General features: G+C 43.3%; 3 protein-coding genes across 8 annotated transcripts in view; 1 reads left to right on the plus strand and 2 right to left on the minus strand.

Moving 5' to 3' along the window:
* The first annotated feature begins 311 nt into the window (after positions 1-311).
* Positions 312-2,925, plus strand: MRPS14 (mitochondrial ribosomal protein S14). The gene is made up of 3 exons (XM_058030447.1): positions 312-375; positions 1,101-1,259; positions 2,430-2,925. The coding sequence occupies exons 1-3, from the start codon at positions 331-333 to the stop codon at positions 2,610-2,612; spliced, it is 387 nt and encodes a 128-aa protein (XP_057886430.1). The 5' UTR covers positions 312-330; the 3' UTR covers positions 2,613-2,925.
* Positions 2,926-2,928: 3 nt separating this feature from the next.
* CACYBP (calcyclin binding protein) lies at positions 2,929-9,750 on the minus strand. Its single transcript, XM_058030448.1, has 6 exons — positions 9,643-9,750; positions 8,911-9,103; positions 8,127-8,223; positions 7,537-7,636; positions 6,128-6,222; positions 2,929-4,444 (listed from the first exon to the last, which is right to left on the minus strand). The coding sequence occupies exons 1-6, from the start codon at positions 9,661-9,663 to the stop codon at positions 4,285-4,287; spliced, it is 666 nt and encodes a 221-aa protein (XP_057886431.1). The 5' UTR covers positions 9,664-9,750; the 3' UTR covers positions 2,929-4,284.
* A 3,284-nt stretch (positions 9,751-13,034) lies between these two features.
* The window catches only part of RABGAP1L (RAB GTPase activating protein 1 like), a 229,205-nt gene continuing 217,359 nt past the window's right edge, over positions 13,035-24,880 (minus strand). For all 6 annotated transcript variants that reach the window (XM_058030211.1, XM_058030210.1, XM_058030212.1 and 3 more), the window contains 6 exons: positions 24,012-24,122; positions 22,198-22,302; positions 20,940-21,023; positions 20,378-20,449; positions 19,114-19,311; positions 13,035-18,701 (listed from right to left, as the gene is read on the minus strand). In XM_058030211.1, coding sequence (XP_057886194.1) covers positions 18,543-18,701; positions 19,114-19,311; positions 20,378-20,449; positions 20,940-21,023; positions 22,198-22,302; positions 24,012-24,122 — 729 coding nt within the window. In that variant the 3' untranslated portion in view covers positions 13,035-18,542. The remainder of the gene's footprint in view (positions 18,702-19,113; positions 19,312-20,377; positions 20,450-20,939; positions 21,024-22,197; positions 22,303-24,011; positions 24,123-24,880) is intronic.

Here is a 24,880-nt window from a genome sequence, read left to right on the forward strand (position 1 = left end):
GACAATTTCCCTGTCACTTTCACAGCTGCTCCCCTTCAGCCCGGGATAACCCTGCTGCACCCAATGCCGGACTCCGATGTTTCTGTGGCAGATCCAGCTGCCTTTAATGAGGGGAAGTGCCAGCGAGCCCTGACAGCATCTCTGAGGTATACACAGAGCACAGCCCTGAAGTGCGGCTCGGGTTCTTATGGCAATTCCAGCCGCAGGGGGTTAAAAAACCCAGGGAATGCACTTTGGGAATGCAGCACTGGGAGGAACCGGGAGCGGCCCGAGGGGCGGCCTGAGGGCGGGCCCTGCCCTGGCTGCGCGCACGCGCGGGGCAGCGACAAGATGGCGGCGGCCGCGCTGTGCTGGGCGCTGAGGGCGGCTCGGCAGGTCAGACCCACTCGCTCCCCTCCGTTCCTCTCACCCTGCTTCCCCGCGTCTCTCTGGGATCCTGTCTGCCCGGCCGAGGCGCTGGGGAGCGGGCAGGGGAGATGCGGGCAGTGTTTGACCGCTGCGGGCTCGGCCCTGTCCCCGCGGCGCGGGCACATCGCGGGTCCGGGGTTATGTATCGTTCGGTGTAACTTCTGTTTTTTTGTGAAGAGAACTTGCTAACTCTTTATATGACGTTCAGAGTTATATACTAATGCAGTATGGAATCCGAAAAGTATGAAAGCTAATCTGTTTCTCGTCAGAGAGAGCAAAGATCGGTGCTGCCCCTCGTGAGGGAGATGTAGACAGCGATGATGTGTAGGAAGTGTAAGGTGTGATCCAGGAGTTCAACGATGCTGGCGCACAGGAGCCGAGGGAGCGGCTGGAGCTGTGTCAGGGGAGGGTTAGGCTGGATATTAGCGAAAGGTTTTCCCCATGCAGGTGGCCGGGCACTGGAACAGGCTCCCCAGGGAGTAGTGACGGGCCCAAGGCTGCCAGAGCTCAAAGGATGTTTGGGCAACACTTCAGGCACATGTTGGGATTGTGGGGGCCAGGCATTGAACTCAATATTCGTCAGTCCCTTCCAACTCTGTATATTCCATGCTTTATGGAAATAACAATTAATCCTTGACTAGGGTAGACTACGTGCAACAGGCAGGTATCACAAAGTTTATTTTCTCCATCAGGTTCTCCCCTCGTCCTGCCCAAGGCAGGTGCGGAGCTACTATGTGGACTGGAGGATGCTGCGGGACGTCAAGAGAAGGAAGATGGCCTATGAGTACGCAGATGAGAGGCTGCGGATCAACGCCATCCGCAAGAACTCCATCCTCCCCAAGGAGCTGCAGGTACTGCCAGCTGCCTGCACCCAGCCACACGTGGCTCCTGCTGCTCTGGTGTGCTCAGGGCCACGGCAGTCACTTTATAGAGCTAAACGGCTGTCCCAGCTCACAGATGCTGTGTTTCCCAGCTCACAAGCACAGAATCATGTCATATTCCATAGTGACTTCAGCCTTCTGGGGATGTTTACAACAAGAGCACGTTCACCTGACAGGAGGTTGTGTGCATTGGGTTTGGGGTGTTTTGAAAGCAGTGCTTGTGGAAGCAGCATATGTAACACTAAATACAGGAAAGTCACATTTCCTTCCCCCCCCCCCCCCACACTGTCAAACCTATTTTATTTCCAATAATTCAGGATAAGAAACTCTAGATTTTTGCTTGCCTGATCTACCGGCATATGAAACCTGCATCAGATCTGGGTGTTAAAAGTTTCTTAGAAATGGACTGCCCTGCTCTCAGCCTGCCTTATTAAGCACCAAAAAAATTTGCACGTATTGGATTATTCCTGTGTTTGATCTGGCCGTGATACTTACACATCCTGGGAGAGAAAGTGTATGAATTTGCTTTTATCTATTGACCTCACCATTCTTGGGCAAGTCTGACTGGTGCTGGATGTCCTTACAAGGCAAAACCAATACAGAAAAAAGCCCCCAAAAAAGATCCTGTAACACCTTCCAAAGATCCCTTTTACTGAAATCCTAGCATGCTACCTCAGCAGGCAGTTAATGAACAACATATATTTAAATTCAGCTCATCTGAAAGGACTAACCTACTGTGCAACAAGGAGAAAGCCAAGTGTGTTTTTGACTAACTCTCATTCCTGGCTTGAGGTTATTCAGTCTGTAGTAAGATTAAATCTTGGGTCTCTTAGAGGGCTAGCCCACCCTGCAACAGGGACAGACAAGCTGATCTGACAGGTTAAAATTAGTGACTTGAAATTGTTCTATCTGTGTAATAGATTAATTTGGGGTTCTCCATGTGGATCAGTTTATATTCACTGTTGGAATGCCCAGAAAGGGTGGGCTGAGTGAGGTGGAAGGTCCCAATTAAATAGCAAAGGTTATTTATGAGGTGGTAGAGAAATTTAGTCAACAGCTGGATTGTGAGGTCTGGGAGTAAGGCCTCTCTAGCTCCCAGGGAACACAGCTAAACTTTTGTGTTCTGGTCTCGTGTTTTAGGAAGTGGCCGACAAGGAGATCGCTGCCCTGCCGCGGGACAGCTGCCCCGTGAGGATCCGCAACCGCTGTGTGCTCACGTCCCGCCCGCGCGGCGTGAAGCGGCGCTGGAGGCTCAGCAGAATTGTTTTCCGCCACTTTGCTGACCACGCTCAGATGTCCGGTGTACAGAGAGCCATGTGGTAATGATCTGCACGTGCGTGTGCAGTCAGGCAGATGAAACAAACCAGGCTCATTTGTGTGGGTAATTAAAGCAAGACTGTCCTGCCTCAGAGCCCAGCATCGATGTCAAACTAATAAGGGAAAGAGGAGTTGTGCTGATTCATTAAACTTGCTGGATTACAGTTGGTATCAGCTGACAAGCAGCAGCACAACTGCACTGAACTGGTGTGTGTCAGAGATAGTTTGATTGTGAGAAAAAAATCACTATGTGATGGTTGCAGAACTAAGCTGAGGTTTGTGGTATGGGCAATATTAGAAATAAAGACATACAGCACAAGGCTTGTTTAAGCAATTTTTTTGTTGCCATCATACGGTAAGTTCATCATGGTAATTTGGGTAAAAGCATCAGTAAAACTGCACAACAGGACAAAGTGGTATTCTGCTGTGAACAAGGGCAAGCACAGAGTGGAAATAAAACACAGCCTCAAATTTAGATACTCTTGCTATGCTAACTCAATATATATGTGTATTAACTAGCAGACAACGTGGCTAAAGGACCTGTTACAAACTACACTGTGCTGGTATTTCTCCTGTTCATAGTGCAGTGCTCAGTCCCATGCTTCAAGAACAAGGTGGTAAGGAAGCCCTAGTCCAGACCCTAACAGGAGAGTAATGGCTTCCTTAATTCACAGGTAACAACAAATCTGTCCTTGGGAGACACATGAGAAGGAGGCAGGAAGGACACAATTATTAACAGGCTTGCTGCTAAGGTCATGTTTGCCCTGTACTCTTCTTCAAAGCACTGCAGTAAAGGGAGGGCAGTGGCTGCTATGTCCTCCCCAGCAGGGGCTGAGAGGTGGCAATGAAAAGGCCAAATACCACTAGCAGGAAACTGACAGCAACCCATCACACCCAGCTGAGTTATACTTCGGTGTATAAGCCATCTTGATATACTTACTCTCTTACCTTAAAACCCTTTCAAAGTTGATGGAGAAAGTGGAGCTTATCCCTTGTTTCCTATTGTTCACTGCTGGAGCCAGGGCAAGCTCCCTGTCTCTGGTCTCCTGCTGATGGCTGCAGACTGCATCCTGACTGATGCCATCTCAGAGATGGGCTCACAGCTAGCCCAAGCACTTTGATTTCCAAAATTCATAGTAATAGTAATTAGACAGGAATAGTTTCTGAGAGTAATCATTACATTTCAATACCACAGGATTAACACCATATTGTTTCTGCTTAACTATCAAATGCTTAGATTTCTGCTTTCTTCAGCAGTTCTCCCTTTGTGACATGCTTTATAGTTCAGCACTTTCCCATTTTTAATCAGAAAGCTACACCCTGTGAAGTGAGTATGACACTAGCCCCAGCAACCACATGGGTCCAGCTGCCACTGGCAACAGAGGCCTTGACCCATCCTAGTTTAAGATTCCTTTACTTTTACATTCTGTTCTCAATCTCACAGCACTCCCCACTCCTCTGAGACGCTTTGGATATATCCCTATGCTTCACTCCTCAGGAAATGCTGAACCACTTGACTGATGGAAATGCTTTATAAGCTATTTTATTTAAATATTTTCTCCAACCTGAAATGGAAAATGACTGTCTTTGCTTGGAAGAAGGTTATGTAAACGATGATCTTTGCAGCACAGCGTGTCTCACATGGAAGATCAGTTTTAAGGCGGCCCTTAGAGTGCTTTCAGATATCCATTGGTATGTCCCCTTTGTACTGCTTTTCTCTGCTTTCAACCCAGGCCTTATTGATGGTGCGCTTCATCTCATCGTCCCCTTCCGCATACATCTTCTTTAAAATGTTCATAAGCCCTTCACTAGGATCTGCGGTGTCATAGGCAGCCTTCCTGCAAGACAGATACGTGAGAAGGTCAGGAATACCCAACAAAAGGAAGGCTGATGTTTGTTTGAAACATCCTGGGAACGGGACTTTTGCTTTGGCAGTCTTTAGATCACGGCAGTCTCAGTCGGCTTCCAAACAGGAAGAATCCTAAGAAACACCCTTAAACCAAGGGCAAGCTGAGTAGAGTATACCTAGAGGTGTCCCATGGGGTGGGACAGTATTTTGGTGTGAAGCATTTTGCAATAAACATGACCCTGGAAGCACTCCCAAAATTAACTACAAGAAGCAGAAGTGAAATATAACAGACAGAGAGAGTGCCAATACCTGCCTTGTGTTACGTGACAGGTGAATAAAAATGGAGAAATGACCACATCAAGCACATTCACAACCCAAAAGGCTTTTTTCTGCTTCCCATTTTTCAGCTGATCTCCAGAGGTTAACTGACTTAACACAATGCATTTCAAAGCAATTTTCTCCGGTGATGAGCAGTGCCACCCGCAGTCAGCACCGTGGAGGATGTGGCCTGTATGACCCGACTATAAATAATGCCCTCCCTATCCCATTTTCCAAAATCCTGTAGGTAGTCCTAGTGCAGTCCAGCTCAAAACCACAGCAGATGAAAACAGATCAGCAGAGGGAGCAGTTTCCTCATGCTCAGGGCTAACCATCGGCTGCACAGACCCTGCTGGGGAGCAGCATTTCTGGAGCCGCTCATTTGACAAACAGTAAATCTTTGGGAATTCTCTGCACAAGATACAGGGTTAACAAAGTGACCCTGTCCCTCCAGAAAACTACATTAATTATCAAGTCACTTCCTCTTAAATCTCCTGTGATGCCATTTGAGTGGAGAAGGCTGTTTTGCCCTAAATTCAGGTACTTATGCCTGATCAGTTTTAGCAAATCACCCTAAAAACATGCACAAAATGAATTGTTGTTGGTAGGGACAAAATTCTCAAAAGTGTTCTTATTTTCAAGGTGTCTGTACATGTAAAATAACATTAAATCATTTTATGATATACATATATATATTTTATAAAGTCTCTTGTCCCCAGGTATTCCCTGCTGTCATTTATCACCCTCATACCTGTGTATGTCTAAGCTGCCTGCTGCTCCCAAGCACTTGAAGTATTACAAACTGGCTTGAGACTTTGGGAAACCATCTAAGTAAGACCTGCTTTGCCAATGGCATGCTGATGCTGGGATTTTTGTGCAGGCACTTCACACACAGGTGACAATAATGATTTTGACCAGTAGAGCTGCAGGGGATCTACCCATGTATTTCTATATAATACACACTTGATCTAAAAACAGTCCCCTCACTAATGTCGATTTTGCAATCAGTGCTGCCATCAAAATGCAAATGAATCTTTCATTGGTTGATTCCCTTTAGAATTCTCACTGCAGAGCTTCCCAATCACATGTCCTATGATGCAGCCTTCATCATTAGCAATAGAACAGTGGAGAAATGGCAGCTACTCAAAAGTCTAATTTCTTCCACTTGCAATTCTACAAATATCAAAAGAAATCCCAACCTAACAATCCTCCAACATCTCCGGGCCTGTCCCCCAGACCACCAATCCTCAGAACAGCTGTAGTGAGAGATCAGTACAGATCTCTCCCAACAGTTCTAAAACAACACAGAGAACAGGAAATGAAAAACAAGATGGAGGGTTGAAAAGACACTTACTCTTTCTCTTTGCTTTCTTTTTCCACTTGAGTGAGACAATCCCATTTTTCCTCCCGCTTCTTCTTACACATGACAAGGATCATGTCTGTCTTTATCTGTATGGTGAACAACAGCAAGGCATGAACTCAGAATGCTTCATAAAGGGATGCCAGTCACAATGAGTAAAGTCAGCTTGTAACATAAGCCTCTTCCACACTCACAAATTCCTGAAACACTTCTCTCAGCTATCCATCATTATGTATCATACAAACTTATAGCATGTACTCAGCCTCAGGGTACAGAGTATTACCTCCACTGTAGACAATTTATATATGTGGTTAATATAATACTAGTACAGTCTTACAGTACCAATACAGAAGAACATTATGTGCAGCAGGAACACAGTTCAGTGATTTGAAGGATGCACAAGCACCCAGGACTGCCTGGTAAAGAGTGACTACTTTTTCTAGACTTCTCCAAGCATGCCAAGTTGAGGTAGAGGCTCCTCCAATTTATTTCTCCAAGGACAAGAAACTAGTTTTAGCATATTGCTTAATCTTGCAACATGTCTGCAAGTTACAAAGCCTGTTGACTTGCAACCCTGACCTAAATTTCACAAAGAACTCCTGCCTGCCAAGGGTCTACTGCAGCTTTAGCTCGGCTAAACAAGTACATGACCACTGCTGGCTTTCATACTGTATTAAAAATCACCAGAGCATCACTCTTGTTTATTTCAGCTGGTTTAGTTTCACTCTGTGCTCATTTTAGGCCAATTTGCAATTGAACTAGTAGCTCTTCACATCTGATGTCACCAAGCACAACACAGAACTCACAGGAGGTATGGCACACACCTCAGCCTGGGAAGGTGCCACAAGCAACAGAGTACAGATATCACAAGCCAGCAGCAGTACAATGTTACCAGCTGTCCTGGTTTTGGCAAGGATAGAGTTAATTTTTCCCTTATAAAATTAACATCCTGCTAGGGTTAAACCACCACACCAGTGTTGAGTTCTGGGGCAACACACCCTTACTAAGGCAGAGCAGGTTGCACACTTGGCTTTGGGAATTAAGCCTATTTAAGCTTCCCAAGATTTCAGTCTGCTGACAAATTTCCTAAAATCGCAAAGAATTTCTCAGGGGTATTTAAAAGCACAAAGATGCAAGTGAACACTTGGTGGTATTTTCTGCTTAATTATTTCTGAAATCCTGTTGGTGAGCTATTAAATATCCAGACATGATCTCCTGAAATAGGATTCCAGAGACTAATTCTGCAGTTATGACAATCACAGATTAGAAAGACTCATGTTCACAGTGCAGAGACTTAGCAGCAGAAGGGAGGCACTGAACATGAGAATGGAGTCTCCTGCACAAGCCAGGCAATGAACAGGATACTCTGTGAGGGCCCTCAGTAACAGACAAAGTGCACTGACCTTTCTAGAGCTGCCTTCCACTGAGATGGGCTTCAGGAGGTTGTTGAAGGTCATGGTGTAGTTCTTCCCATTCAGATTCTTCACTAGCAGATCAAATGACCTGGATCCAGGAAGTGGAGGGAGGAAAGGCACAAATACTCCAATCATTACATTGTCTGAAAACTGTTTAGCAGGCTATTATTTCCTATTTTCTTAGGAAAGTAGAGTACTTCTTGGGAAAGCAGGCCAACAGGCTTAAATTACTTTATTCCCAGGCCTCTCAAAATCTTCAGTTCAATTTTAACAGAGAAATTAAAAGACTCACAACAAATCAAGATCTTTAGGATCCTTTCTACCTACAAACTTTGAAAACCAGATTTCCTTAATGTACACCTCAGTTCTATCACCACAAATACCCAGGGCTAACACTATGTGCCCTGTCAAGCATGGTGAGGTGCACTTGTAAAATGAAAACCCCCTGATACCCTCAAGTGCCACTAAAAGCTAACACAACCGAAGTTTAAAAAAAGAAAAAAAGGAGTGGAGCAAAAAAAGGCTAATCCAACACTCCTGCATTTCAGTGTTCTTGTTGTGCTACAAGATGAACTCACCTCTCTGTGAAATTCACCTGCACATTCTCAGCTGGAAGCTTCTGGACACCATTTAAAGAGATGTAAATCTTAACAAACTTATCTGACTGATCCCAACCTGGAAGTGAAAAAAAGGGATTAAGTTCTTCCTTTCCTCCATAAGCTTCATGCACTCCAACTTCCCCCACAAAGCCCCCTAGAACAACTAGGGTCTTTTCCTTACTGAAGCAATTTTCAGAGTGATAAAAGGAAAACATGAATTATTCAGGAATAACTTAAGAGCAAACGGAGGTCCCCCCATGTAGCCCTGCTCCCTAATCCCTGCAAATTCTGAGAAAAGCCATGTATCAGCTCAGGTCAAAAGAGAGCAAACCGGGCTGTGCAGGGGGAGTCAAGCCAGCTGTTTGCTCCTGCTGTAGTTTCCTTGACCCAATTCTTCCCCTACTCCCTGCATCTTGAGCAATTCCCTCTCCTCTCACCTACATGGGAACAGAGAAGCCAAAGCTTACTCTTACATTCCTGCTAAACACTAAGCAATGGAAAAATACCAGCTGGTACAGCAAGGATACTTAACGCATCCCACCAAACACTATCACACAAACATGATCAACACACATCGGAGTTCAGATGGCAAGTAAACATCTGGTCGCTTTTAAAGTGGGGTCTCCAGTGCGGAATAAACACTGGAGATGTGGAATAAGCAATTAAGGCGTCACTATGATGCTAAGTGGCAACTCTAACTCCCAGTAATGCCACCCTGCCATCTCTTCAGAGAGATGCTGGAGTTCCAGAAAAATAATCTTACCATAATTGTTTATTTTCACTGTGTACCCTCCCAGTGATGACTTTTCTTCCTCTGTCACATCTTTTGGCTTCGGTGGAGGCTGATTCTTGATTTCCAGCTCCAGCTTTTGTTTCTCTGCCGCAAGGACATCACGCACCCGCTTCCTAGTGGCTTTCGTGAGCAGCTCTTTAACCTCTTCCAAATCTTTCTGCAACTGGTTCAAAAACAAAGAATCACACGTATGCATTAGAAACATTCTTTGTGCTCAGGGCTCGCAGATTTTTATGACAATTTCACGTATTCCAGATGCTGGAATTTCAGCTTTATCAGGTCAGTAGTTTAGTTTCCCACTACAATCATTTAAGCACGGAATCATCCCTTCCTCACCCACTGTCCACTCCTGTGGATATGTACAACCATAAAATCCTAATTCGCAGAACGGGTCGGGCTGGAAGGGTGCAACTCCCCTGCTCAACCACGGCCATCTCAGAGCCTAAGACCGGAAAAGACCTCCAAGACCATCAATTCAGACAAGGTTTAAGCTTTCAGTTCTTAACTCTTCATACATTAAAATCCAGCAGAAACCAACAGAACCTGGGCGGATGGCACAGCTCCCTCAACACGCACCGCCGCAAGGGGAGACCTCAGCGAACGCGGGGACTGACGGCTCCCGCCTCCCAGCCGGGACCCCACCGCTGCCCCTCGCCCCGGACCCCGCCTGTGCCCGGGGAGCAAAGCCAGGAATCGCCTCACCTCCTCCCGCGCCACGGCCATGGCGGCTCCCCGCGGAACCTCTGGAACCTTCCGGCCGCGGGAAGTGACGCGCGGGCCGGGCCCCGCCCGCTCCGGCTCTGAGGAGGCGGGACCGGGAGCTTCTCCCCCCGCCCTGGGCTCTGAGGGACGGGCGGCACCGGGAGCTTCTCCCCGTGCCGGGCTGAGGGATGGGCGGCACCGGGAGCTTCTCTCCCCGCCCTGGGCTCTGAGGGACGGGCGGCACCGGGAGCTTCTCCCCGCGCCGGGCAGAGGGATGGGCGGCACCGGGAGCTTCACCGCCCGCCGAGCCCTGAGGGACGGGCAGGACCAGGAGCTTCTCTCCCCGCCCTGGGCTCTGACGAACGGGCCGGACCGGGAGCTTCTTCCCCGGCCGAGCCCTGAGGAACGGGCAGGATCAGTTTTCCCACCCGCCGGGCTCTGAGGGACGGGCGGGATCAGGCGCTTCCCCGCCTCCCGGACTGCTCTCTGTGAAGGGCGACTGAGGCAGGCGCGGGCTGGGTTTTAGTTTGGCCATCAAAAATCTACCCTTCAATTTTACAGCAGGCGCCCCCGAGCTCGTGGCTATCAAGGTCGTAGATTAAATTTACAAAATAAAGTGTTGTTTTCCTTCTTCGGGAAAAAAGTATCAGACTCACGTGGTGGAGGTAAATGGTGATCAAAGTGGGAGAAAATTCTGTCCACGGCCTTTAAAGGAAGATGGGCTTATAAACTAAGTGCCCTGTTTTGTGTCTGCTCCTCATTTTCATTACGGTAGAAAAAGACCTTCAAGATCAATTCCAGCAAGGTTTAAGCTTAAGTTCTAAGATTTCATCAATTAAAAACCAACCAAATCCAGCAGAAGTTGGATGGATGGCACGGTGCCCTCAACACTCACCACTGCAGAGGGAGGCCCCCCAGAACAAATACATAATAAGCTTTCTACAACAAACCCAGAGAGTAAATTGCTGTTAGGAAATTGTTCCTGACCTGTAATGTCACAATGTGTACTCTGGGAGTGACTTTATGAGTAAGAGACTTGGTTATCAAACCATTTGCAAGGAAAATATAGCTTTTATTTACAGAGCATTTGGCGATATGCATGTAAAAACATGCTGGTGTAATGCTACCAAAATTCTCTTCTAAGCATTTTCCTCATCAAAAGAAAAACATGACTGTTTACACTGTTACTAAATCAGCTCAGTGAGCACAAAAAAAAAAATTTCTATAGCCCCACTGGGCATTAAAATGTCCCTGGAGGAAAACATTAAGGCAATAGCATTCTTTCCCTCAGCAGGAACGTAGAGGGGACAGTGTTTGCCCCCAGATGTCCTTTATAGACAGTGTGCTCCAAGGCAGAACAGAGCCCTTCATTGCTGAAAAAGTCAGTTTCTCCAGAATAAGATGCCAGTTTGATAACACCTGTTTTACCAAACTGAAGAATGCCAGCTCATTTGCTGGTACGTGGGCTTAGGGTCTGGGTTTTTGTCTCTTCTAAAGTGAATGCCCAGGAACTCCTCTGTAAAGAGATCCGTAGAGATAGGGAAGGGAGAAGAAATTTGATGAAAATGAATTCATAGAAGCCCTGATGCCAAAGATTTATGTTCAAGTTGGCATTCCCCAAAGTGGTTTTAACAGCTGTTGAACTGAGGTGTTTCTTATAACCCTCTGCTGCAGTGCTTCTGGATCTGCAGTGGAGAAAAAAATCTGCAAAATGAACTGTGGGTATTCTGAATTTCTATGGGACTATGCATAAGCCTAACCATCTTCAGGAATAGCATTTGGAGACAAGATAGTTGATGTTATCCGAAATGCAGTATGGCCAGCTGGAATTTACTTTTAGGGCATTTTTTAAAATTGATCAAGGGCAGTTGCTTGTCACAGTCTATGTTACAGTTGAGACAGCCAGGATACACAGAATATCGCCATACAATTTCAGAAGGTTTTAAGCATTTGCCCACACAGAGTAACACCTCACCTCATTAGAGGACTTCAAGCATCTGCCCATACAGAATAACATCATATCACTTCAGAGGGCTGCAAGCATCTCCCTTCTTGTTCTTTAGCCCAGCCTGTTGATGCATTGCACCTGTGTGCCCTCTGCTCCCTTTGGTGGTTGGTCAGTGCCCCTGGGCACTCCATGGCTCATTGCTGTCAATGCTGCTCACCTGCTGCCTCAGCTGTAACCCACTCCCAATTACCACAAACTGTGTCCCTACAGTTGTTTATTCAAACCACTTTCTTATAATTCTTTTTATGTGTAGCAGTAACTGAGAGAAGGAAAAATTTTTTTTGTTTTTTAATTTAGTTACTAATCTTTGAGTTTCTCCACACTCAGTTGTGGTCTTATATTATTGTTGTGGTCTTATACGTGGTCAAGTGCTCTTATTTTTACCATTTAAATTGATATTCCTTTCTAATTTAAGTTCTGGCTAGAGCAGGAAATGCTTTTGTTAATGTAGAAATGCATTTGAAGTGAGTCTGTAATTTGTTTTTTTCCTTAAGTTTTTTTTTTTTAAGTGTTTATTTAGTTTCCTTAAATGATGAACATTTCTGTACACACGGCACTTCCCCTTGAGTGGCACCTTCCATGTGGAAGAGTTGTCACTCTTGTCATGTAAAAACAAGCTCCACATAGCTCTCCTTTCCAGAAAGCTGCAGCAGCATCTGGATGCTGCCTGCTGTCCTGACAAACACTTTGGATACTGATGTGGAGGTAAATCCACACAAAATGTTATGGCTGGTAAATTTAATCTTCAGCCTTTGTCCCTCTTTGCCTTATCTTCCCCTCAAGTGCTGTGTGCTTTTGCTCTTATCTGGGAACAACAGCAGTTCTTCTCAGTTAATGGAAAATAAATCCTGCAGCAGTTGCTCACATGGAAAAATGGTTTTATAAAGCATTTGGATACTTTTGACTGCGGCACATTCTGCTCTGTGCTGTTCTAGCTCAGCTCTGCCCTCTCTCAGTAGTCACTTGCCAATTTCTTGCTGTTTCCTTCTTCCCCCTGTGTCTCTTCTGCAGGCACCTCAAGGCTTGTGTACTCCAGGGAAGCACGAAATCCTTAACAATTATTATCTCACTGCTGTGTGTCACCAGCCTTTAGGAGAAGCATTCTCTGTGCTGGACACCTCTCTGCTGGGTGAGGAGCAGGGTGAGCCCTCAGCTCTCAGGCACAGCTCCCTGTGAACAGGGACATTATCCTAAGAACAGGCTGGAATCAGCATGCACCCCCCCTTTGGACTGCCAAGCTGCCAAGTCACTGTGCCCTGTTGCAGCAGAGCTGCTGCTGAGAACTGCGTCAGAAAACCTGACACAGCAGCTGCTTCTTCCTGCAAACACATTTAAGCTGCTGCTTAAGTAAATGGCTTAGGAAAATAAGCACCTTATCCCCAAGTCGTTTTCCATTTCCATTTATTTTACAAGGCGTCGTTCACACAATGATAACAAGGTACTGATCTGAACAATTCTGTAACAATTAAAAAAGTAAACATTTGTTGTGACCAGGTACATTGAATTGCACTTTTAATAACAAGCATTACACTTATATTTCCATTTTGCACTTTATGTAATACATGGATGTGTTACCCAAGTAGTGGTAGTACTGGATGGTTCTCAGTTGGAAAACTTCATTGTCATGGAGTCAGAGCTTTGGAGCTGCTCTGTTTTCAGTGTGCTGGAGTGAATCTACCTTAATGGCAGACACAGAGGGAGATGATTATGCTTGATTAGAAATTTTCTGCATTCATCTGTCATCTTTTCCCAGTTCAAAGAAGCCAGAGCATCTTCTTCCATGGGAAAGCAAGAGTTCCTAAAGCTCAAGAGAGCTCCTGGCACAGCTTTCAAGGGTGCTATAGCAGAATTGCAAACCCAGGGGTCACTGAAAGGCAGGAATTGAGATCTGAAGAAAAATCTGGGAACATCTGCTGTGGTTTGCATTGGTAGTACCATCCATGTATTATATAAAATACAAAAATAAGAGAAACTGTAAGGAAATTAGTACAGCCCAGGATTCTGGTGGTATCAAATGAAATTTATGACACCAAATCCTTTTGATGTATTTATCCCCTTGTCGTTCTGTTTCTTATATATTATTCTATATGCAAGATATAGTTCTCCAAAGATACATATATATTCCTTTACAGGTTAAATAAAAGCAAGTCACACCAGAATAAGAAAATAATAAAAAGAAATATCCTAATTCTGTACCCATTTTTTGTTTTTCAGGTAAAAATAGCACGAAATACATTCAGTAGCAAAGCCATTGGGACCCAGGAGAAATGGAGAGCCCTGTATTCCTGGAGAATTGGCCTGTATGTGTTAAGTCACAATCCTGAAATAAACTGTGTAGACTGCTGACCTGGGACGGATCAGGTCTTGATCAATGCTGAGCATTATTTATCCAGTTGCAAATTCCTTGCATTTCCCAAAAGCCACCTGTGGATTAGCTCAGTTCTAAAGGCTGCTGTGACCTCCACCTCCCCTAACACCTGAGAGATCCAAACTTGAGTGTTTCATGTCTCCCCTTAGTGTTATTACCTGGAAGGAGCTAATGGGACAGTTCCCAGTAGGATATTAGCACAATAGAGTGACAAATAAATTAGTTTTAACCTCTGTGTTTGCACATCTGGTGCAGCCCCTTCAGCAGGGTCCAGCTGGGACAGGAGGTGCTTGTCAGCCACAGCAATCCCTCAGAGCTGAGGGAACATCTCTGCCCTCTCTTCACAATCAATCACACATGACACTTACTATGGTTTTCTCTCCAGCAGCTGGAAGAACACCAGCACTGTAAGGTAAGAGTGCTTCTGGTATCAAAGCCAAGGTGTTTACGCTTAGGAGATGGGGCAGAAGTTGCCAATTATCCCTGAGTCTAACAGTAAATGAAAATCCTCTGAGTAAATGAAAATCACCTGATTATAATTCTCCCATGCATACAAGTAGTTTCATGGATTTCACTGCAGCTACTTAGTAGAAGGAAGGGAACAGCCCCACCTTGATCCTGTGGAGAAAGCATGGCATGTGACTGCCAAATGTTGATCCTTTAGTGCCAGTAAATGCAGATTTTTATTTACTCCTAAACTACAACTTTCAGTCAATGAGTGGCATCAGGACCCTGAAGTCAATGGGGCACTTCATGCTTTGTGAAGGGGTTGAACTCTTGCAATTCTTGATTTTTTATCTCCATCTCCCCTTGTAAATGGCTGGCTTTATTTCAAGTTGTTCTTAACACAGTAGCAGAGATGATCATTTATCTTCAAAGAAATTTCAAGGGCCAACTAAGAGAAGTCATTTAAAATATCTAACAACGAAAAAAATACTGCATACCTGTGTAAACACTTTGACTTAGCTGTAGTAATGTAACTCAGCTGTAGCCAATTAAATCCTCATTAATGGGTGGGACAAGGGTGGGTTTGTCCACTGGCAGTACTGATTTCATGGCTGACCACCTTTCCTGAGACTGTTTCTGCCAAACCCTAATGCAGATGCACCTCAGGGATTTCACAGTTTCTTGGCTTCTCTACACATGGTATTTTATTTTTTTCTTTTTATTCCTCTCCAGGTACATTTAGAAATGTAAACTAAGTGGAATAAATCCTATTACTTTAGAATATTAAGTCTGGTTCACAAAGATAATACAAGACTAGTTCACAAATGTACCACATAACTAAATCAGCCTTGCTTCATTTAGCCTGTAAAGTGTTACAGTCAAAGGAAAACCAACATTTTAAAGTGAAAAGAAGGACTTCCCCCCCCCCCCCCCGCCCCATATTGGGCATCACAGGAAGAGATTATAGTCCAACAAGATAAAAGTTGTAGTAAAAATATTCTTTGGAGGTTTGTTCCTAATCAAAGTAAAGACTTTATTTCAGAATGGTGCATTCTTAATAAAATTTAAAAATAGGTTTCAGTTCCACATATCTATTTATAAAATTCTAATTAATTTTAATAAAAGTTTGATCTGAACACATAGTTTTCTACAGACTCAGGGAAAAAAGGTTTATCACTCCAGACTTAGAAGCTATGTTAGCTGTTCCAGTGCCACATGGAAACAACAGTTTCAGTGAGACCTTGATAATGTTTCCTGCTGAAAAGCTGAGCAATAAGCCAGCTATCCCTGACAAATCCACCAAGGATATGTGTGTAGGTGGTTCTGTCACTAAGAGATCTCTTTTCTTGCAGGAAACTAAATTTCCCAATAGCATCTCTAGTCAGCAGATAGAATTTTAGCTTGCCTGGTTTAACCATGGAGTCCTGCTCCTTTCCTTCATTCTGAATATTTATCAACATAATGCCATAGAGCTATTTTCTTACTCTTTCAGTATATGCTGAGAAGATGCAGTTTCCACCTAAATGTTAATCTTCCAAATGCCAATGCTACAAATGCTACCTTGGATCTACAGCTGGAAGGTGGAAATTGTTTAGTGCCTTTAGGGTCATTGCTTTCTGAAACTTCCTTTGGGTGAGGTAAGCCAGCTTCCACCCGTACAAGGGCTTGAACTCATCATGGCTAGCAGGTAGCAAAAGCTCAACTTCCAAAGTCAGAAAGCAGCTACACTGAGAAAACGGATGTTGTGCCAAAGCTCATTCTGTGAAAAGTGGTGACCTTATTTACCAATTCCTTTTTGATGAATTTGGAGAGTCTCACTCCCATGATCTGCTCATTGGACCCTTTGAGGTGATTTAACTCATTCACTTGACAAAAGATAAACTGTAGGGGGATAAATCCACCCACATCTTCTTTTGTTGTTGTTTTTAATTATCTCCAGTACGTACTACAAGGACAAGGGACAGGACTGTACAATGGGTGAGCAGGAGTGAGCTCTTAACTCATCTGCTCAGGGAATCACAGCCTAACACATTTCTTTACTCATTCTTACTGAACTTTTCCAATCATGGTTTTAAATCCACTTGTAAGTATGATTTAAGATAAATGAAATGAGGAATTCAGACACTTGTCAAATAACCAGTTTCCCTCATAGGCACAGTACTCTCAAATGCAACAATCAGATGTTCACCAGGTCTCCTTAAATGTCACTTCAGATTTATTATGAATTCAGATTCACATTCTGAATGTGAAACAGAGCTGGTAAGTGAATGACTAACATTGGTTTAGTCAGTTGAGAGAATGGAAACATTTATGCAAATATTATGAGCAAGACAGTGACAAGGGAAAAAGACCTTTGATAACATTTGCAAAAGAAATACCTTCTATTTTTTCCCCTTTTGTTCCTCACTGTAATAATAATTCCAGATAATCACTATCTTGAAGGTACATTTTAAAATATTAAAGTTTTTAACCCCTTATTCTTAGAAGAGAGAATTGTGTCAGGATGGTGATTATATTTTGGTCTTGACTTCTATCAGCTGACTGCCTTTTGGAATTTTTCCTTTGGCACTGGTAACATTAAATTAGTACTACCCTGTCGAAAATAATTCACAATTATGCTTGACAACAAAGCACAAGATGGGTATTATTAAATTTTATTGTACAAAACTGACAATGTATGGCATTCCTTAGAATTAAAAAAAAAAGGATCAAAACAGAACTAGTGTCCCTGGAAAAATCTTGTAAATGAAACAATTAATACACAACATTTAGTCCAGCAATGACATTTACCTGCAAGACCATCTTGAGACATGACACGTATGATTAAAAAAATATTCCATCAGTTCAAGCAATAGTTTAATTTTCCATGAAATAAGTATTTCTATGAACACTTTATGTTTAGTCAAAACAAATGCTTTTGAACTTTCTTACCTTAAGAGATATAAAACAACCAGACAGGTCTGGGAATCACCAGAGAAGTCTACCCCCACAGGAAAGTCTAGGGCTTGTATTCCACTTGAAAATGCTTGTTTTTATAAAAATAAGTAATACCAACAAAGTGTTTCCTAGCCAAACACTTCTAGCAAACAGATCTTATTTCTATGGTATTTTATTCATCAGTGCAGCACAAGCCTCTTGGGTGTTTTATTTGATACCTCATTTCTCTGTCAAATTTGGAATCTGAATATAGACCCAGGGCAGAGTTTTCATTACTTTTATTCACAAAACCTACCCTTTATTGCACAGGATTTACAAAAGGTCAAAACCATGCAAGGTCTCTGCTCTGCTTCTCAGCAAAAACATCAAGTAAGTGTCAAAATGGTTCTCCCTTTATCCCAGTGGAAGGAATTGTTCCTTGGAATTCTTAATATAAACATGAATTTAAAAAAGGGAACTAGGGAACTTTAGGTTAAATTCCAGTTGGGCTGTAAATAGCTTTTAAACAACGGTGTTACAAAAACTGCACTACTTGTATTTCTGAAGAAAAACCAATCCAAAGGAAGGAGTTGTAAGGGAAGCTCATAGCAATTGTGCCAGGAGAGCACAAGCCTACCTTTGCTATGGCCTAAGCTTTACAAAAAGTGCTTCTCTGCAGGATGCAGTTGCTGGGATAAACTTCTGAGATGGTCCCAGGGCCTAAGTTATCCTCAATGTCTTACACTGTGCTTTCTAGGGAGATATTATGCTGCAGTACTTTACATTTTCCATTCTCTCTTCCTCCAGAAGAAAAAGCTTCTATGCAAGACAATAATAATTTCAAATTAGATGTGTATTAAAGACCTAGTTTTGAAATATTTATTTAACATCTAGTCATATAAAATAAAGTGTAAAAGTATGAAGGTATCAGAACGTGGCTTTCAGCAAGGCAGTATGGGAAGTAGGAACTCAACATAAACCAGGACTTTTTTTCTCCCCTTTGAAAAAGGGTCACATCAGAAAATGAATGAAGAACACTGAAGAATTTCACTTCAAGCCTGCACTCCTGCCTCGTTGTCCTTTGCCCAGGAGGAGAGACCAGTGGAAGAATCCTCCCAGGTTTGTGTTGTTCTTTGTGCTCTGGGGCCGGCCGTGGCTGGACTATGTGCTGCCCTCTCTGGGAGGCACCGGCGGCTGCGGCGGCGGCGGCGGTGCCTGTGTGCCTGTGGCCGTTTTGATAGAGTTCAGCGTTTTGCTAAACCAAGAGTTTTTGGCAGCTTGGATTTCATTCATAAGGGCTCCTCTCTGGTGCTCCAGCTCCTAAGAAAGCAGAATAGTCAGAATGGATCAAAACCTCATTAATTAACAAAGAAGCATCTTCACACTCAGTCCCTGCAGTCCGGCACTTACTTCCCTTGCAATCTCCCAGGCACTGGGGAGAGAAGACATTCAAACTGCTGAAACAGCACAAGATATTTAGACACACACAAAATCATCCTCTTCTTTTTAAGACAGCTTTTTTTTTTTTTTGGAAGTTCAGATATACAGGCATGCAGGTATGTGCTCCCTTTTGGAACAATTTTTTGTATAATTCAGAACAATTTTGGACAGACCATGAGGTTAAGGTGACCACCCTGCTGTACTTGGACCAATTTTTTTGTATGATTCAAAATAATCTTGGGCTGAGCATGAGGTTAAGGTGACCACCCTGCTGTACTTGGATTCCACGTACCTGAATTTTGCACTTGGCTTCCACGAGCTGCAGTTTGGTCTGTGCAAGCTCCAGCTCCATCTCTCTCAGCTGCTTCTTCAGTGCATCCTTCTCATCATCTGTCTCGATGCCTTTGTTGTCCGTGCTTACAGCAGGCACCTTCAGTGCCCCCTCCTTGCTGAAAATCTCACTGCAGTGTTTGCAGGCCATCACTTTGCCCTGAAATACCCAGAAAGCTCATTCTTAATCCATGTTACAGGAGTTGCTCTACTTCCTGGAAGAGCTATTTTACTTGTCAGACTGCCTCAATCTCAAATCATCTAGTACTGCAGTTTTTATAATTGGCATGAAAAGAATTTGAGTAGTTCATGAACAATTTCCAGGGTACGTTAACCAGTATAAAAATTCCTAAAATTTACTTAGTATGCTCTAAGCACACAGACTTTGCTCCTATATTAGAGTCTTCTTGCTACCAAAGCTTTGTAATATTTATGTCAGCACAACTCAGAAGAGTAAATTATGTCTGAGTAGATGAAACAGCTAGCCAGGCTTGCATAGACTAAATCAGGCTATTGAGCTATTTCAGCAGAATACAGGAACATCAATCCTAGAATTATTTTATGTTATTATCAATAACATTATAAAGTCACCAAAAAGTAAGAAATCCAGTTCAGCTTGAGTACTATATAGAAGCTACAGCATAGGGTAAACAACTCTGCCTAGTCAGAATTATTATTATTACTAATATTATTATTATTACCACCTATCAGGAAACTTTTAACTCTTTTGTAGGTGTTCCTGGTAAGGGAGAGGAGCCCCTGTGTATATTCTGGGGATGAACCTAGCTGTGCCATTTCATTTAATTACTTAAACCAATTCTACTTTAATTACAGAAACCCAAATGTATAAACTTTGTCCAATCTGGCCAATTCCAATCCCTCTGCTGTGCACACTTGAGAAACAACATGTTTTGTCTTCTTTTTTTTCCCATTTAATAAAAACAGCCAAGTAAATATTGTTTTCTCTACGTTTTTACCAGAACCATATATTTCAACAGCAAAAAGAAAAGCCAAGTACTAAATACACTTCCAGTTTGAGAGTTCCACAGTCTCTGATGCAAGAAAAAGAACCATGAAAGGAAATAAACCCTTTCCTTGTTTACATCTGCTGAAAAATGCATGTGGGGCTATGTGCTTTAAGTTCAGCTCCCATTTCAGTTCTGTACCCCTGGCATTCAGCAACACCCGTGTCAGAAACACCCCCTGTGCAGAGACATTGTTCTCACCTTCACAACTTCCAGTTCATCCTTACTGGCTGCTTGTTGCTTCTCCAGCCTGGTGCTCAGCTGGGAACAAATCTGGAGCAGAGAAAGCAGTCTCTTAGCTCAAGTTTATTATGCTGAAGTGGAATCTGTGTGGTTTTTAACAAGGGTTTTTGCTAGAACCAATATTTCTTAAATTCTGCCTCAGTATATGCATTCCCTCTGTAACAACTCCACTGCTGCTGCTAATGATAAAAATCCAGCAGTATTCAATACAGAACCAGAACACAGAGACAGGGACATTTTATGGATGAGTTGGTTTACGATGTTTGTACTGCATTATGTCACAAAGTACAGAAGCATTCACCCTACAGTACTAAAATTAGCTGAAAGACAGGTTATTCCTGACTGCCTAATTAGGAGACTATTAGGAAAGCCACAAAAAGATTTATGACAAATTACAACATTGCTCTCTGAAAGCCTGAAAGGTGGAGGTTGTTTGAAGGATGAGATCTGCAATGCTGAAAATTCAGCTCTTGTAACAGGTTGAAAGAAGAAATATGAGAGAGGGTCTCTGGAATGGTACCTGTTTATACTCAGCAATAATGGCTGTGGTTTTCTTGATCTCAGATTCTGCCTTCTCCAGCTGCTTCCTGAAGACTTCCTTCAGCTAGGGATTGAAGGAGAGAAGTTACACTGTACACTGACAGAACTTCCCAAAACATGTCATCAGATTGTTTTCTTTGTGTCTGGCTGTGTTTACAACAACTCTACAGCTGCTGCTTATGAAATTCCAGTTCTCAGACAAGTGTCTGATTTACTCAGTTTACAAATACTGATTATATCAGTGATAACCAAGAAGTCTATACTGTGGTTCTAACCTTTATCTCTGGTTAGAGAATTCTCCTGTAACTTAATTCCCATTCTCTGTGTTAAATGGTGGTATATCATGGCCCACAGAATACAAAGAAAAGCATTACTATTAAGTGGGGTTTACTGATTTAGTTGTTGTTTTTCTGCACACTGTCACAGCAGGTTTGGCCAGATTGTTTGTTTGTTTGCAGATGGAACAAGAAGAATCTCTCAACACTGTCATTTCCATAGCAGGAAGAAAAAAAATCTGTTTGGGTCTGTGACACTGAGTGAAAACACAGCTAACTCATCCTCCTTCAGAACCACTCCACTTGGAGAGGCCTTGGAGTAGGAAAAAAAGCTCACTGCCTTACTTATGGCAAACAGAGAGCTCCATTTTAGAGAGATACAATGAATTAACATTAATTGTTGCAGTCACTGTTGCCAAAGAGCAAAAATAAAAATCAAGGTATCACTTTCGAAATCTGCATGTTAGACATATAGGATTACAGAACAAAGACTGAGAATTTTGCAGCTGAGTAGAAACCAGGTTTAGTCAGCAAAATTCTCCCACCCCTGTTCTTCTGCTGTTGGCTTCAGGCAGGAAGTGCCTGATTATATTATATTATTTAAGTGATCCAGCAGCTGAATCCAGAATGGGCTCTTACAAGGCAACAACTCCTCCGGCTCCTTCATTTTGATGTTTAAGAGGTCTGATCACATCTCCTTAGCTGAGACTGCTCACCACCAGTGACAACAATCATTACAATGCTTGGAAGAGGATAAGCTATGAAAAACTAAACATTCAAAGCTCAATTAAAAAAAAGAAAAAACTACTGAAAAATGTACTTTGGAAAAATATTACCCTGGCATTACAAACTTTTACTTGAAACTGCATTTTGAAGACAAAATCATTTTCATGATTGCAACACATCCACACTTTCTGCATATAATTTTTCTAACCAAATGGTAAAAGCTGGAGAATGCCTTACCTGAGCAGTTTCCTCTTCCTGCTTCCTTTTCTCTTCCTCAGTCTCCACTAGCTTCTGTTTGGTCACGAGAAGTTCCTTGTTCAAAACATCTGCTTTGTCTTCAGCCTAGAGTCAGAGACACTTGTGTAAGTCAGATGTTCTCTGTGCCAGTACAAACACACTGGGATGTACAGCTCAGAAATACACCAGGTTCAGGTTTTAGCATTGCCTTTTCCTGCCTTCTAATGGCACATGTAACTTTTTGATATGAAATCCTCATTTAATGAATTATTTCACTGTGATTCAACACCTGTGCAAAAGGACCCTTAGGCCAATTGTTTACCTATGCCCAGGCAGCACATAAACAGATAATATATCCTAGCACAAACAATGATGTACAGAATTTTTGTTAGGAGCAATATTAATCTAAGTGAGGGCAGCACGATTTACCTCCTGTGTAACTTCAAATTACTCATCCCGTTTTTTAATCTGTGAGCAGGGAAAACATAACTGTAAAATACTTAGGTGCATTGTACCCTACAAAGTGATCAGGCAAAGGCAAGTGTAAGAGACTATCAGGACCACCAGGAAAATGGTTTATTGGTGCAATTAAGTATGATGTGAAGAAACCTGATAATTGAGAATATAATTTTCTCTGGAAGGACCAAGCTTGTGGTGGCACACACTGGGAATCCTTTGTTTTTGTGAGCACTGTCCTCACTGATCATCAGGAGAGAAATTCCAATATATTCAAACATTTCTCAATGTTTGGATTTATTCTGTAGGCCTCCCCGGCTGGAAACACACAAAGCAGTCACCACCCTTCCTGTTCAGTAATGAAGTCCAGACAGGAAATTATGTGGCCAATTAACACTGACTTTGCTGAAATTACAGGAGGGAAAAGGGCATTGGAAACAAGTAACTGTATAGAACTTGTCTCTGAGCTGAAGTTTGGTTTTCTACTGCTGTGGTGGTATAAGCCCTTCTGCTACAGTAATAATGATTAATGAGGATATTAGTGGTGTTTGAGGGCAGCAGAACCAGCTCCACCATCTCTATGACTGAAGAGATGGATTAAGGATTTCTTCATTGCTAAGTGTGTATAAGGTGTATGGGAGGGGAAAGGAAAACAAACGGTGCAAGAATGGAAAATTGATGAGATTAACATCTTAGAACAAAAGTATTTAGGGATTACAAGGATATTTATGATGAAAGACCTGTTTAAGATATGCTTTGAAGGAACTTCAAAATTTTCCTCCTTTTTTGTGCTCATTCCAGTTTCTCCTAGAACCTGCAGTGTAGAAAGAGAAGGTTGAATGTGTGGTTCTCTGAAAACCATTGTGTCTGGGGCAAAGGGCTCTGAAAGCTGCTGCCCTCCACATTCCAGTCTCCACAGGGAACACCAGCAGTTATCAGTGAACACCCAGGAGTCCGTTGAATTTTTGGTGCTGTGCCACTTCATTATCTCTGAATTTTGTTGGCTGTACTAGAAGTGCTGTGAAAAACAGATCCACACAGACATTTTGCAATGCTTGAAACTACTCTCCCAAGAACTACATGACACCTTTTTCAAGGAAATGTTTGTTCTTTGCTATCTGCCTGAAGGTTATGGCCTACATTTTCTAAACTATCCCCAACGGAGGAGATGCAATCAGTCTTGGCCAGACCCCACTGAGTGCCTAAAGTGGCACATGGAAATACAGCTGAGCGCAGCTAGGAGTGAGGCTGTCAGGAAAATAAAGGCAAAAATAATTACACTTTGAATGTGTTCATGCTTCCACTTGAGCACAAAGCAGGGCTCCTCCTGAGCTGGGAGCCAGCTCAGTTCCCCTTACCTGGTCCAGGTCATTCCTTAAGGCAATTTTGCTGGTCACAAGCTCATGGGCAAGGTCATCGTTCTCCTGCTCCAGCCTCATGCTTGCTTCTTGGAGCCTGCGGTTCTCCCTCTGTGCAAAGAGAGGAACAACCAGGAAAGGAAATTAACCCTCAGGAAGAGCAATGAGCAAGTGCATGGTGTGTGCCAAACACTGAGAAGGCAGGAGTGCACATTAAAGACAGGACTGCTGCTCTGGGAAACAACAGTGAATTAAGCCAGCAGTGCAAATGCAGCTATTCCACTTCCATCCCACTGGTTTGTGATGTGTAAGGGACACACTGATTGTAGTGTTTCCCTGTCAAAAATAAACACTAATCTCTCCACAAAAGCACTTGGTTTTTGCTTGCTCATCATCTAAAGACATCAGGCAGATAAATCCCACCCAGCAGCAGCGAACAGGGACCAATTAACAGTTACTCATAATAATGCTTCCAAGCAAAGTAGAAAGCTGCCCTGCTCCACTTTACAAAATCCTGCCTGCAGGGATCCATAAAAATAGTCCACTTTGTAGGTGAGGCAGTGCCAACTTCCCCTCTCCTGTGGGGCCAGCAAAGAACAGCATTCAGCAGGGAATTCCCTACAGCTCCAACATCCTGTATCACCATTTGTGCACTGCTCTGCACCTCCTGCCAGTGACACCAGAGTGTACCTCATAGTGCCAGGTGGAGAGGGGAGCTCAGCCCTCAGCCCAGCACCTGCTGGGGGCAGTAACAAGAACACAAAATGCAAAACCTGGAGGCTGCAGGCTCTTGCTTCACTGCCCTCCCTACCCACTCCACACAGGTAGAAATGACTATCTGGAGCATTAACCACAGGAGGTGAAGGAAC

Source organism: Melospiza georgiana, chromosome 9, assembly GCF_028018845.1.
Source record: "Melospiza georgiana isolate bMelGeo1 chromosome 9, bMelGeo1.pri, whole genome shotgun sequence".
NCBI classification, from domain to species: domain Eukaryota; kingdom Metazoa; phylum Chordata; class Aves; order Passeriformes; family Passerellidae; genus Melospiza; species Melospiza georgiana.